General features: G+C 40.4%; 1 protein-coding gene across 1 annotated transcript; it reads right to left on the reverse strand.

Annotated features, from left to right (window-relative positions):
• Positions 1-617: 617 nt before the first annotated feature.
• Positions 618-11,074, reverse strand: LOC133621970 (trace amine-associated receptor 3). Its single transcript, XM_061984466.1, has 2 exons — positions 11,054-11,074; positions 618-1,692 (listed from the first exon to the last, which is right to left on the reverse strand). The coding sequence occupies exon 2, from the start codon at positions 1,677-1,679 to the stop codon at positions 618-620; it is 1,062 nt and encodes a 353-aa protein (XP_061840450.1). The 5' UTR covers positions 1,680-1,692; positions 11,054-11,074.
• Positions 11,075-16,529: the final 5,455 nt, after the last annotated feature.

Consider the following 16,529-nt stretch of genomic DNA (forward strand, 5'->3'; position numbering starts at 1 on the left):
TATATATATATACACACATATATATATATATATATATATATATATATACATATACGTTAAGTCAGGAAAAAACACAGAGGCTATTTCATCCCTACAAGCCTCGTTTCCCTTCTCGTCAGGGGATTTTTAATAAAATCTCTATGTCTCCCAGGCCAGCTGTCGAGGGTCTTCCACTTGGCCTTCTACCGGTAAGACATGCACTAAACACCTTCCCAGGGAGGCCCGACCCACCTCACCTGGTTCCTCTCCATGTGGAGGAGCAGCAGCTTTACTCTGATCTCCTCCCGGATGGCAGAGCTTCTCACCCTATCTCTAAGGGAGAGACCCGCCACCCGGCGGAGGAAAATCACTTCGGCCGCTTGTACCTGTGATCTTGTCCTTTCGGTCATAACCCAAAGCTCATGACCATAGGTGAGGATGGGAACGTAGATCGACCGGTAAATTCAGAGCTTTGCCTTCCGACTCAGCTCCTTCTTCACCGCAACTGTTCGATACGGCACGGAGTAACTGGATTTTCAACTTCAATGTTGACATCACAGAACCGATAACCGAGGTACCAAGTTCGACTTAAATGCTGAAAATGCAACCCATACAAACCCCCAAACCCCAACATTATTTTATTGTGCATCGTTTGCTTCCTTCCTGGTGTGTGATAGTTCCATTCCAGGGGAGATTCCAGGTCGGCATACCCGAAAGCCCATAAACATAAGGAATGCCTTCCGGAAGGAGCGATTGAAGAAACCGTACAGTAAGGGATTCAGAGACGAATTAATGTATCCTAGCCATAGAAATATATCCCAGATGAGCACCTCTGTGCTGTACTCAATAAAGGGGTCCACGATGTTGATGGTAAAAAAGGGCATCCAGAAGAGGAGGAAGACTCCCATGATGATCCCCAAAGTCTTTGCTGCCTTTCGCTCCCTCTTCATCGTGTTGCGATGCTTCTTCTTCTTGGTAGAGTCCTTGCCAACACCGGCGGCCATCTGGCTTTCCATGGCGCTGATCTGCTTCGCCTGCCGTTTGGCCGCTTTGAATATCTTCCAGTAGGCTACCAACATGATAGCCATGGGCAAGTAGAAGGCGATCAAGGACGCCATTATAGCGTAGACGCGATTGACTATTAAGACGCATACATCTTGAGGGAGAACCAGGTCCACACCGACAGCGTGGAGGCCGAGCATGATGGGTCCAAAGGAGATGAGCATGGGAACAGCCCAACATACGACGATGAGGAAAGCCACTCGATTCTGGGACATCATCAACGAGTAAACCAGCGGGTTGCAAACGGCGTAGTAGCGATCAAACGCGATGCAACTCAGATGGAAGATGGAGGCGGTGCAGAGCATGACGTCGAGACTGGAGTGAAGCCGACAAAAGAGGACTCCGAAGTACCAGCAACCTTCCACGGTCCGGATCATACTGTACGGCATCACCACCAGGCCCACCAGGCAGTCGGCCACGGCCAGGGACATGACGAAGGAGTTCGTGGGCGATTGCAGCTGCTTGAAGTAGGCGACTGATAGGACTACCAGGAAGTTGCCCACCACCGTGCACACGATGGCGACGAAGAAGAAACCATAGAGGACAATGCGGAACGCCTCGTTCCTCAACATGACACAGGACTGAGGATCCATCTCAAGGGTGGCGTTGGCGTCGTCTTGAAAGCTGGTGTTGTCCATTCTGGTCTCAAACCTGCCAAAATAAAGACATCATTGATTGGATGACACTGTTTAAACCTGCTCAGTGGCCTTGTGGTTAGAGTGTCCGCCCTGAGATCGGTAGGTCGTGAGTTCACACCCTGGCCGAGTCATACTAAAGACTACAAAAATGGTACCCATTACCTCCCAGCTTGGCACTCAGAATCAAGGGTTGGTGTTGGAATAATTGTTTGTAAGTTATCACAAAAGAAACGTTGTATTATGAATGCTGTCTTTCGAGGCCTAACAAGAGGAAGAATGCTCGTGAAACGCCACTGTGATTTCAACACGGACAGATGGCAGGATCTGCTCAACTTCCAGAGGAACTCTCTTTGAAGTGTTAAACGAACTCTCTATGAAGTATTTCACAAAGTCTCTTCCAACTATTTGGTAACCGAGGTCAACGCTATTTACGACCCGCTGCCCTCTTGAAGTTGCCGTGGTCAGGAGACGGGAGGGGTTATCCATTGTCCTCCAACACCTGCCCCAGCTGGATCCAGGAAGAGCCCAAGCCCGAGAAATCCTCTTCTTGGTCTTCAAAGCGACCGAAAACAATGACTGTTTTACATACTTCCCATTCCTGCTGTGACATGTGTTGGTGCGTGAACATTGAACATCTGAATAAATGAGGAGACGAAAACCTTCTTCGTCAGAGCGTGGTGCAGGACTGTGCAGAGAGTGCAGTGGCCATGTCTCTCCTCAATATTGAGTCCAAATTGAATTCTGTCTCTGTTTGATTCCTTGCCTTTTGTCTTGTTTAATAGATGTCCTCAGTGTTTGAACGTGACAGTTGGAATTGGGGGTTAAATCACAAAAATGATTCCCAAGCGCGGCTCCTCTCACCTCCCAGGGTGTGGAACAAGGGGATGGGTCAAATGCAGAGGGTAATTTCACCACACCTAGTGTGTGTGACTATCAGTGGTACTTTAACTTTAACTTTTTAATAATTTTGTGTTGGATAATACAGAGGAGCCCCAATTTCTGAACTCAAGCAGTTCTTGAACAGAGTTCGTAAATCAAAAATTTTGGGTAGTGCAGCAAATTTCTCCATAATGTACGTTTGTAAATATTAAAGCTGCATGCAGCGATGAACGGGTCATCGTACCTCTGTGTGACTCTGCGTTCGCGCAAGTTGGCGGGCACGCATGACACAGTCCAGTCACGTCTTTCCCAATGCCTTGACCCACCACCAACCTTCCGGAGGATCGGGTGGTTGTTACTGGAAAGGGGGCGAACTCGGTGAGCTAGAAACCAAATTATATCCATCCATCCATTTTACTACCGCTTGTCCCTTTCGGGTACAGCTGAAAAAGTGGCATATTTACAGTTAGCATGTGTCAAGTACCATGTTATATGAATTTGAGGCATTCGGCTGCAAAGTTGGCTAAAAAAAAAGTTCTAATGCAAGTTTAACAAAAGGACAAAAAGCCCGAAGCATCAATTTTCTGCCTCATGTTATTAACGTGAAATTTGATGAATGATATTTAATATAGTGCTATTTCAATATTGTCTCCAGACGCTTTATTTACATTGGGAAACCATTACATTGACGCTTAGTCGTGATGAGTCACAGTTACGTCAGTCACTACGTTTCCATGCACTAAACTAGTCTGATTTCTCAAATTTTTTTGTATTTTCACACCTACGTCTGATGTATGTTTCTTGATCGTGTCAGGACAGAGCGACTGTGTGATGAGCCAAGAAGACGGCAACGAGGAATCGTCGAACAAAAAGCTTTATTTGTTTCAGCGAGCCTCAGACTGGAACTGCAGCTTCCAGGAGAAAGAGTATCAATCAATCTCAATCAATCAATCTTTATTTATATAGCCCTAAATCACAAGTGTCTCAAAGGGCTGCACAAGCCACAACGACATCCTCGGTACAAAGCCCACATACGGGCAAGGAAAAACTCACCCCAGTGGGACGTCGATGTGAATGACTATGAGAAACCTTGGAGAGGACCGCATATGTGGGTAACCCCCCCCCCCCCCTCTAGGGGAGACCGAAAGCAATGGATGTCGAGTGGGTCTGACATAATATTGTGAGAGTCCAGTCCATAGTGGATCCAACATAATAGTAAGAGTCCAGTCCATAGTGGGGCCAGCAGGACACCATCCCGAGCGGAGACGGGTCAGCAGCGTAGAGATGTTCCCAGCCGATGCACAGGCGAGCGGTCCACCCCGGGTCCCGACTCTGGACAGCCGGCACTTCATCCATGGCCACCGGACCTGTGCCCCCCCCCCCCCCCTCAAGGAAAAGGGGAGCAGAGGAGAAAAGAAAAGAAACGGCAGATCAACTGGTCCAACAGGGGGGCTATTTAAAGGCTAGAGTATACAAATGAGTTTTAAGATGGGACTTAAATGCTTCTACTGAGGTAGCATCTCTAATTGTTACCGGGAGGGCATTCCATAGTACTGGAGCCCGAATAGAAAACGCTCTATAGCCCGCAGACTTTTTTTGGGCTCTGGGAATCACTAATAAGCCGGAGTTCTTTGAACGCAGATTTCTTGCCGGGACATATGGTACAATGCAATCGACAAGATAGGACGGAGCTAGACCGTGTAGTATTTTATACGTAAGTAGTAAAACCTTAAAGTCACATCTTAAGTGCACAGTTACGTCAGTCACTACGTTTCCATGCACTGAACTAGTCTGATTTCTCACATTTTTTTGTATTTTCACACCTACGTCTGATGTATGTTTCTTGATCGTGTCAGGACAGAGCGACTGTGTGATGAGCCAAGAAGACGGCAACGAGGAATCGTCGAACAAAAAGCTTTATTTGTTTCAGCGAGCCTCAGACTGGAACTGCAGCTTCCAGGAGAAAGAGTATGGGCCTGATTACTCTCCTGATGTCCTCTCGAATTCACCCAGTCCCTTTTGGGGTCGCGGGGGGTGCTGGAGCCTATCTCAGCTGCATTCGGGCGGAAGGCGGGGTACACCCTGGACAAGTCGCCACCTCATCGCAGGGCCAACACAGATAGACAGACAACATTCGCATTCACATTCACACACTAGGGCCAATTTAGTGTTGCCAATCAACTTATCCCCAGGTGCATGTCTTTGGAAGTGGGAGGAAGCCGGAGTACCCGGAGGGAACCCACGCAGTCACGGGGAGAACATGCAAACTCCACACAGAAAGATCCCGAGCCCGGGATGGAACTCACTGTGTCAGGCTTGCCCCTGACAGTTTGGTTGTGTTTTAGTTTTTCCTCTGTGTGTGTGTGTGTGTGTGTGTGTGTGTAGTATTTCCTGTCAGCGCTCTTGTTTTGGTTCTGTTTCCTGTTTGTCTCCCTGCGTGCTGTGTCCCCTCAGCTGTGGCTGATTGGCACCTGGCCACACCTGGTGTCAATCAGCCAGCTGCTATTTATACCTGTCCTACCCTCCAGTCACTGCTGGATTATTGTCATTGTCATTGTCGTTCCTACCTGTCGTGTCGTTGTTCTTAATACTTGTCGTTGTAGCTCTGTCTACTTTTGTTTCACTCTGCTCATGTCCTAGTTCCTTCGTGTCACAGTGAGTGTTTTTGTTTCTTGTCCACAGTTAGCCTCTGTGCTATTTTAGTTCATAGCCATGTTTGTTCTCCGCCTTGTGCGCACCTTTTGTTGTTACCCTTTTGTTTGTTGTTTTGCCTTAGTGTTTAATTAAATCATGTTTTCTTGCACAATGCCTTCCGCCTTCTCTGCATCTTGGGGTTTGGCACCAACAAACTCTGACACACTGTCAACCACTGTCCCTAAATACCCCTTACACGAAGACCCCCCACTCTTCGTAACTCTCGCCTTGGAGCCGGCCAGTCTGGACAAAGCCCAGTTTGTTGTTTGGCCAGTCAACCTATTTCCTGACCTCTTTCCTCTGCTCAGTTTGACCCCTATACTCTACTCCTACCTGTGGGGGCTCCTATCAGATGTCGCTAATGTGTTTATAATAACTCCTAAAATCCAAGCTTGCATTCCATTAGGATCCCAAAGGAAAAGACTGTTCGTGCATCCAGAGGAACGTTGGGAACAGGCAAACTCAAAAAATAGCAAAACTGATGTTTAGTATGTTTTTGTTCTTTTTTTCATGACATTCACTTGTCATACGTGTTGCTACGCTAAGGAGTAGAGCTGCAGCTATCGATTATTCCCATAATCGAGTTGTCAGAATAATTGTATCTAAGTTATCACAAAACTTTGTGTGTTGCCATGAGTTCCCGCCGAGAAGACACAAGCTGTCTTTGATCCTACCAAGAAGGAGGCGTGTAAAACTCCACTGTATAGGATGGGAAGCAACATGAAGGTGTTCTGTTTCTTTCATGTATTGTAATCAACAGAAATATGTTGTCTTGACCCGAGAACTACAAAGCTGAGAGGAAGGCGACCTTTTCTTTCAATTGTTTACGACCTTTTCTTTGAACTGTTTTAATCAAAGGCGATGGCTGTTTACGACCCCCGTCCCTTTAGAAACAGCTGTTGCCATGTAATCAGGGAAAATCCAAATAAAAGAGGTGTACAATCTTTCATCAGAGCGTGGTGAGACTGCACAAAGAGTACAGTCCAGACGTTTCTTCTCAATGAGCTAAATTTAATTCTGTCTTTGCTTAATTCCTTGCTTCTTGTCTTGTTTAATAGATGTCATCAGTGTTTGAACCTGACACGAGTAATCTATCCAAAACATACGTTATTGTTACGTGCTCACATAAATGCCGCTTTGGTTGGAGGCCTGATCCCAGGATGCAGAAGAAGGCAGCAAGCGACGTGCGAGTGACACGGCCCTTTTATTAGGAACAGCAGGCTCGATGAGCACAGGTAATGCAGGAATGACAACTAAACACCGCGGCATGCAGAGGACCAAGCACATAGCAGGAACAAACGCATGGTAAATATTGATTTAGCACCACCCGGCACCTGGTGCGGGCAAATAAACTCTAATTGTGGCGCTCCGGCCAGAGTGAGCGAAAAATAAAAGTAGAGCGCCTGACAGGAAGTAATACCAAGAACAGCAAAACAATACAACATCCAAACAGTGGGATGGATCTTGACATTTAGTGCTTTGAGGCGTATAAAAGTAGTAAAAAAACAGGGTACAAGGATATGGCTTAAGGAAAATGAGAAGTGTGAGCACTAGAATTGGGTGTAGTCTGGACAAATGGGGCCAATTATTTTTAATGTATTTTTATTTTCTTTCTTTCTTCTTAATCTTTTTGTATGTGTTTTTCACTTTTCTCATTTTTTCTTTAAAAACCTTTTGGGTTGCAAATCAGCCTGTGGCTAGAAGTCTTATGTACTATGCATAGCAATGTTTCATTGTACTGTCCCCGTCAAATAAATACACAAATAAAATATATAAGTACACTTTTTCCTTTTTTTGTCATAAATGCACATTATCAACATTGCAAGTGCATCCATAAAAAGTGCATCAATAACTATTCACTGCCACATACTGTAGATCATAGCACCCACACAATATCGTTCTCATGTGCGCTCTATTGAAGCGGCCATGGGGAAGCTGTGTCCGCATATTTATAGTTCCAGGCACTCACTGTCAGGTGCAGATTTTGTACGTTTGTATTGGTTGCACTTATTAAACGATTAATCGAAGTAACAGATTATAAATCAAAGTTTTTTTCTAATCGATGAATCATTGCAGCCCGACTAAGGAGCATTTATGGTCAAGGGGGGAAGAGAAAATACAAGGAAAACAAAACAGCCTTAAAATCATTTCAAAAAAAAGATTATAAAATTAAATGAAAATTGTAAAATTTTGAATACAAGGAGAATTACTTAAAAAATGTTTAAGTTATGAGTGTAAAGTTGTCATTTTTTTGGGGGGGGGACTATTCTGAGAGTAACGTCACAATACTAAGGAATAAAAATGTTAAGAAAATAAAGGACGACTTTAAAGAAGAATTGGGTCATATTATGGTTTACTTGGTTTACTAAAAACTACATTTCCCAAAATGTAGGTCGATTAACATATGGTAAACCCCCTCCCCCCAAAAACAAAAACAAAATTAAAATAATTATATAAATATATATATATATATATATATATATATATATATATATATATATATATATATATATATATATATATATATATGTATATATATATATATATATATATATATATATATGTATATATATATATATATATTTATATATATATATATATATATATATATATATATATATATATATATATGTATATATATATATATATTTATATATATATATATATATATATATATATTTATATATATATATAATTTTTTTTATATATATATATATATGTATATATATACATATATATGTATATATATCTATAAAAATATAGATATACATACAGGATATAAATATATACACACATAGATACATATATTCATACATATACATATATACTTACATATATACATACATATACATATATATACATACATACATACAGTACATATACATACATACACTTATATACATATACATACATATATATACATATACTCATACAAATACAAATACATATATACACTTTATATACATATATATATATATATATATATATACATATATACACATACAGTATATACATATACATATATATGTATAACATATATGTATAACATATATACATATTCATAGGTATTGAGCACTGTATAACCAATAAACCACAGAAACCTTGACTATATATATATATATATACATATATATATATATATATATATATATATATATATATATATATATATATATATATATATATATATATATATATATATATACATATATATATATATATATATATACATATATATATATATATATACATATATATATATATATATATGTATGTATGTATGACTATATATATATATATATATATATACATATATATATATATATATATATATATATATACATATATATATACATATATATATACATATATATATATATATATATATATATATATATATATATATATATATATATATATATATATATATATATATGTATGTATGTATGGAAGTACATATATTCATGACTTCACTTTTAATTAAAAAAAAAAAATATATATATATATATATATATATACAGGTAAAAGCCAGTAAATTAGAATATTTTGAAAAACTTGATTTATTTCAGTAATTGCATTCAAAAGGTGTAACTTGTACATTATATTTATTCATTGCACACAGACTGATGCATTCAAATGTTTATTTCATTTAATTTTGATGATTTGAAGTGGCAACAAATGAAAATCCAAAATTCCGTGTGTCACAAAATTAGAATATTACTTAAGGCTAATACAAAAAAGGGATTTTTAGAAATGTTGGCCAACTGAAAAGTATGAAAATGAAAAATATGAGCATGTACAATACTCAATACTTGGTTGGAGCTCCTTTTGCCTCAATTACTGCGTTAATGCGGCGTGGCATGGAGTCGATGAGTTTCTGGCACTGCTCAGGTGTTATGAGAGCCCAGGTTGCTCTGATAGTGGCCTTCAACTCTTCTGCGTTTTTGGGTCTGGCATTCTGCATCTTCCTTTTCACAATACCCCACAGATTTTCTATGGGGCTAAGGTCAGGGTAGTTGGCGGGCCAATTTAGAACAGAAATACCATGGTTCGTAAACCAGGCACGGGTAGATTTTGCGCTGTGTGCAGGCGCCAAGTCCTGTTGGAACTTGAAATCTCCATCTCCATAGAGCAGGTCAGCAGCAGGAAGCATGAAGTGCTCTAAAACTTGCTGGTAGACGGCTGCGTTGACCCTGGATCTCAGGAAACAGAGTGGACCGACACCAGCAGATGACATGGCACCCCAAACCATCACCCAACCATGCAAATTTTGCATTTCCTTTGGAAATCGAGGTCCCAGAGTCTGGAGGAAGACAGGAGAGGCACAGGATCCACGTTGCCTGAAGTCTAGTGTAAAGTTTCCACCATCAGTGATGGTTTGGGGTGCCATGTCATCTGCTGGTGTCGGTCCACTCTGTTTCCTGAGATCCAGGGTCAACGCAGCCGTCTACCAGCAAGTTTTAGAACACTTCATGCTTCCTGCTGCTGACCTGCTCTATGGAGATGGAGATTTCAAGTTCCAACAGGACTTGGCGCCTGCACACAGCGCAAAATCTACCCGTGCCTGGTTTACGAACCATGGTATTTCTGTTCTAAATTGGCCCGCCAACTCCCCTGACCTTAGCCCCATAGAAAATCTGTGGGGTATTGTGAAAAGGAAGATGCAGAATGCCAGACCCAAAAACGCAGAAGAGTTGAAGGCCACTATCAGAGCAACCTGGGCTCTCATAACACCTGAGCAGTGCCAGAAACTCATCGACTCCATGCCACGCCGCATTAACGCAGTAACTGAGGCAAAAGGAGCTCCAACCAAGTATTGAGTATTGTACATGCTCATATTTTTCATTTTCATACTTTTCAGTTGGCCAACATTTCTAAAAATCCCTTTTTTGTATTAGCCTTAAGTAATATTCTAATTTTGTGACACACGGAATTTTGGATTTTCATTTGTTGCCACTTCAAATCATCAAAATTAAATGAAATAAACATTTGAATGCATCAGTCTGTGTGCAATGAATAAATATAATGTACAAGTTACACCTTTTGAATGCAATTACTGAAATAAATCTAGTTTTTCAAAATATTCTAATTTACTGGCTTTTACCTGTATATATATATATATATATATATATATATATATATATATATATATATATATATATATATATATATATATATATATACATTAAAAAATATATATATATATATATATATATGTGTGTGTGTGTGTGTGTGTGTCATGGGCCAATAAAAAACACCTTTGCTGTATAAGTCATGGAGACATGACACGTTACTATTGTCATGCAGCAGGTCACACATGACAGAATATTTAAGTTGCAGGTCCAATGATGTGAAGAGAGACATGATGGTTTTAATGAAGACCACTGGGACTACTCAGTGATGGCAAAGTGACACTTTCCTGACAAACGACTAAAATGATGATCTATTTAGAGAAGCTTATTATTATTATAAATCATAATCATGGAGGATTATGACAAAGTAGAATTTAATTGAGAGGCAACTTCTTATCCTTTTTTCAGCTAATTGCATACCATCCATTTTTGACATTAACCAGAAATAATCCTCACACTAGTTAAAAATGCTTTAAATCATTATTATATGGTATTCATCAAAGAATATTTTTTTTATCAATGTCTCCTGTATCAATGTTACTCACTAAAATGTAAAAATATACAATAAGTTAACATACAAATATCGTTTTTTTAGTAGAAATACATGGAAAACAAAGTATTGATCTGTTAGTTAGCAGGCGTGGAAAAAGCCAGAACAAAGACACTCACGGCAGAGAGGAGATGATCCGTGGTCACGTCGCCATGGAAAGCAAGTCCATCAAGACCCCGATGAGAGGAGACGAGCTCCGCGTGCGAGAGGTGGGCTGTAATGAATGCATGCAAACACACTGAGAGGAGGAGAAGACATTTCAAGACGATGGAGAAAAGGGTTAAAGCCTAGAAATGAGTTTTGAGAATGGCACGAGCCTCTTCTTGAGTTTATGTAGTCGCATTGTTTCTATGGCAAGCAATGCTCCATATTTATCATAACTGATACATTTTGCAGGAAATGTGGTTTCATTCATTCTAAAAACAGTATGCCCGACTTTCCTGACTACTGAAATACAATTAGTCGTGTGAGGTGTTGGCTTGGGTATCAATTACATCTTCAACAGGGGGTTTAAATAAATATGTTAGAATCATTTTATTTAAGTTATCACAAAAACGTTGTGTTGAAATGAGTTCAGACCAAAAGATGTCTTTGAAACCTACCAAGAAGGCTTGTAAAACTCCACTGTGTAGGATGGGAAGCAACATGAAGGTGTTCTGTTTTCTTTCATGTATTGCAATCAACAGAAAGATATTGTTTTAACCCAAGGACTACAAAGCGGAGAGAAGGCGGGATCTGCCCAATTTCCAGACGACCTCTTTTTGAACCTCCTTTTTCAACTGTATAACGAACCTCTTTTTCAACTGTTTTACGAACCTCTTTTTGAACTCTTTTTCTTTTGAACTGTTGTAATCAAAGGCGATGGCTGTTTACAACCTCGTCACCTTAGAAGCAGCTGTTGTCATGTGGTCAGAGAAAGTCCAAATAAAGGGGAAGACGTACAATCTTTTGGCAGAGCGTAATTACTGTCAGGTCTGTGTAATCATGTTTTGTTTAGTTATAGGACTCTTTAGTTTCTGTCTTTTCACTCCCTTGTCTTGTTTCCATGATTACCCCATTAGTTTCACCTGTTCCACATTTGGACTCATTGTGCACTCTTGATTGTCACCATAGCAACCCATCAGTTTTCACCTGTCACGCACGCACCTGTTTCACGTCTTGAGTCACGCACCTGTTTTCGTTAATCATGTCTGTAGTATTTAAGTTCAGTGTTTTTCAGTTTGTCTTTCTGACGACCTCACCACATTTATGCTCTGTCCATGCCTGACACTTCTTTCCATGTCCATTCTTCATGCAACTATTTTTGTCCAAGCCAAGTAAGTTTTTGTTCCATGTTTATAGTCTTTTTGGTTTCATAGTTTGTTCTCCGCCATTGTGCGTGTTTTTCGTTTGTACTTTTTTGCTATAGTCTTTTGGTTTCATAGTTTATTCTCCGCCACTGTGCGCACTTTTTTTTTTATATAATAAATAAATCATGTACCTTCATTCCCGTCTCGCCCGTGCCAACTTTCCGTTGCATCCCGGAAAAGCAAACACCCAGGACCAAGTCATGACAATTACACTGTCCAAGGGTACAGATGTCCAAGCGTCTCTCCTCAAATTGAGCCAAATTGAATTCTGTCCCTGTTTAATTATTTGCTTCTTGTCTTGTTTAATAGATGTCATCAGTGTTTGAACCTGACAATATATTTTATAAATTGTACAACAATTTGAAACGTGGACTCGTCAGACCACAGAACCCTTTTCCACTTTGCATCAGTGCATCTTCAATGAGCTCGGGCCCAGTGAAGCCGGCAGGCGTTTCTGGGTGTTGTTGATAAATGGCTTTGGCTTTGGGAGAATATTTGCACCGCAACACAACATAAACACCACAGAACAAATTCCCAGAATTCCCCACAGCACCAACTTTTCCGGGACGCTACAATATAAACAAACGCCATTGGTGGATCTACACCTAACATCCACTGTAATGATACCAAGTACAGGAGCGTATCTAGTCGATACTACTTTTCGGTTTTTTTTAAATTCATATGTTTATAAAGTCAGGAAATATGTCCCCGGACACATGAGGACTTTGAATATGACCAATGTATGATCCTGTAACTACTTGGTATCGGATCGATGCCTAAATTTGTGGTATCATCCAAAACTAATGTAAAGTATGAAAGAAGAGAGGAATAAGTGATTATTACATTTTAACAGAAGTGTAGATAGAACATGTTGAAACAGAAAGTAAGCAGATATTAACAGTAAATGAACAAGTAGATTAATAATACATTTTTACAGTTTGTCCCTCATAATTTTGACAAAATAATAGAAAAGAAAAGCTGGGTTAGGGTTACGTCAGCAGACTAATTAGGAGCTTTTGTTTGTTTACTTACTACTAAAAGACAAGTTGTCTAGTATGTTCACTATTTTATTTAAGGACTAAATTGCAATAATAAACATATGTTTCATGTACTCTAAAATGTTTTGGTTAAAATAAAGCCAATAATGCCATTTTTTTGTGGTCCCCTTTATTTAGAAAAGTATCGAAAAGCATCGAAATACATTTTGGCACCGGTACTTGGTATCGGATCGATACCTAAATGTGTGGTATCATCCAAAACTAATGTAAAGTATCAAAGAAGAGAAGTAGATTAATGATCAATTTTTACAGTTTGTCCCTCATAATGTGTACAAAATAATAGGTGTATAAATGACACAATATGTTACTGCATACGACTATTTAGGAGTCTTTGTTTGTTTACTTACTACTAAAAGACAAGTTGTCTAGTATGTTCACTATTTTATTTAAGGACTAAATTACAATAATAAACATATGTTTCATGTAGGCTAAACATTTTTGTTAAAATGAATCCAATAATGTCATTTTTTGTGGTGTCCTTTATTTAGAAGAGTATCGAAACGTATCAAAAAGTATCGGAAAACATTTGGGTACTGTTACCAGTACAAAAATTTTGGTTCGGTACGTACCTCGGTTTAGAGGTCACCATCCATCCATCCATCTTCTTCCGCTTATCCGAGGTCGGGTCGCGGGGGCAGCAGCCTAAGCAGGGAAGCCCAGACTTCCCTCTCCCCAGCCACTTCGTCCAGCTCTTCCCGGGGGATCCCGAGGCGTTCCCAGGCCAGCCGGGAGACATAGTCTTCCCAACGTGTCCTGGGTCTTCCTCGTGGCCTCCTACCGGTCGGACATGCCCTAAACACCTCCTTAGGGAGGCGCTCGGGTGGCATCCTGACCAGATGCCCGAACCACCTCATCTGGCTCCTCTCGATGTGGAGGAGCAGCGGCTTTACTTTGAGCTCCCCCCGGATGACAGAGCTTCTCACCCTATCTCTAAGGGAGAGCCCCGCCACCCGGCGGAGGAAACTAATTTCGGCCGCTTGTACCCGTGATCTTGTCCTTTCGGTCATAACCCAAAGCTCATGACCATAGGTGAGGATGGGAACGTAGATCGACCGGTAAATTGAGAGCTTTGCCTTCCGGCTCAGCTCCTTCTTCACCACAACGGATCGATACAGCGTCCGCATTACTGAAGACGCCGCACCGATCCGCCTGTCGATCTCACGATCCACTCTTCCCTCACTCGTGAACAAGACTCCAAGGTACTTGAACTCCTCCACTTGGGGCAAGATCTCCTCCCCAACCCGGAGATGGCACTCCACCCTTTTCCGGGCGAGAACCATGGACTCGGACTTGGAGGTGCTGATTCTCATCCCAGTCGCTTCACACTCAGCTGCGAACCGATCCAGTGAGAGCTGAAGATCCTGGCCAGATGAAGCCATCAGGACCAAATCATCTGCAAAAAGCAGAGACCTAATCCTGCAGCCACCAAACCGGATCCCCTCAACGCCTTGACTGCGCCTAGAAATTCTGTCCATAAAAGTTATGAACAGAATGGGTGACAAAGGGCAGCCTTGGCGGAGTCCAACCCTCACCGGAAACGTGTCCGACTTACTGCCGGCAATGCGAACCAAGCTCTGACACTGATCATACAGGGAGCGGACCGCCACAATCAGACAGTCCGAAACCCCATACTCTCTGAGCACTCCCCACAGGACTTCCCGAGGGACACGGTCGAATGCCTTCTCCAAGTCCACAAAGCACATGTAGACTGGTTGGGCAAACTCCCATGTACCCTCAAGGACCCTGCCGAGAGTATAGAGCTGGTCCACAGTTCCACGACCAGGACGAAAACCACACTGTTCCTCCTGAATCCGAGGTTCGACTATCCGACGTAGCCTCCTCTCCAGTACACCTGAATAGACCTTACCGGGAAATTTTCGGTACAGTAAGAAAACAACAAAATATACATTTTTTGGTTATTATTATGTATGTTATGCCATATTTTACACATTTGGTAAATATACCAAATGTGTAAAATATGGCATAACATACATATACACACGGGGTCCATTGCCAGGGTTACTGTGGTCAACATATATAAAATAAACACTAAATAAGATAAGGCTCAGAATGGTTTCTTAACAAAACCTTTCTACATATAAAGTGCTTTTTTTGATTGATTGATTGAGACTTTTATTAGTAGATTGCACAGTGAAGTACATATTCCGTACAATTGACCACTAAATGGTAACACCCCAATACGTTTTTCAACTTGTTTAAGTCCACGTTAATCAACATTAAACTGCCCCAAGTTGTTGCTCAGATTAAATAAAATGACAAAACTTTTCTTCTACATATAAAAAGTGCAGCATTAAACAGTTTAGAGGGATGTCCGATAATGGCTTTTTACCGATATCCGATATTCCGATATTGTCCAACTCTTAATTACCGATACCGATATCAACCGACACCGATATATACAGTCGTGGAATTAACACATTATTATGCCTAATTTGGACAACCAGGTATGGTGAAGATAAGGTCCATTTTAAAAATAATAATAAAATAAGATAAATAAATAAAATAAAAAATCTGGAATAAAAAAGAGAGTAAAACAATATAAAAACAGTTACATAGAAACTAGTAATTAATGAAAATGAGTTAAATGAAGTGTTAAAGGTTAGTACTATTAGTGGACCAGCACGCACGCACAATCATGTGTGCTTACGGACTGTATCCCTTGCAGACTGTATTGATTTATATTGATATATAATGTAGGAACCTACCACAATATTAATAACAGAAAGAAACAACCCTTTTGTGTGAATGAGTGTAAATGGGAGAGGGAGGTTTTTTTGGGTTGGTGCACTAATTGTAAGTGTATCTTGTGTTTTTTATGTTGATTTAATTAAAAAAAAATTAAAAATTAAAAAAAAACAAAAAAAAACGATACCGATAATAAAAAAAAAACGATACCGATAATTTCCGATATTACATTTTAAAGCATTTATCGGACATCTCTAGTTTCAAGTAAACTCAGCCTCAGATTAACTTTTCTTCCCACCCCAGCCTGGCTAACTTGGCAGTAAGAGGATATATGGGCTCATTGTTCTTCCACCATAGAAGTGGGTCAAAATCTAGTTTTTAATGCAATATGGACTTAAATCTGCTGCTATAAAACATTTGTTATTGCTTTAGCCCTGCCTGACTCGCCGAGGAGAGGCTGCTTGAATGCGGTGGTGACGCTT

Source organism: Nerophis lumbriciformis, linkage group LG25 (assembly GCF_033978685.3).
Source record: "Nerophis lumbriciformis linkage group LG25, RoL_Nlum_v2.1, whole genome shotgun sequence".
Classification (NCBI taxonomy): Eukaryota; Metazoa; Chordata; class Actinopteri; order Syngnathiformes; family Syngnathidae; genus Nerophis; species Nerophis lumbriciformis.

Bases quoted from the DNA above. Each gene is read 5' to 3' on its own strand.
- LOC133621970 (XM_061984466.1), bottom strand. From the start codon at position 1,679: ATGGACAACACCAGCTTTCAAGACGACGCCAACGCCACCCTTGAGATG.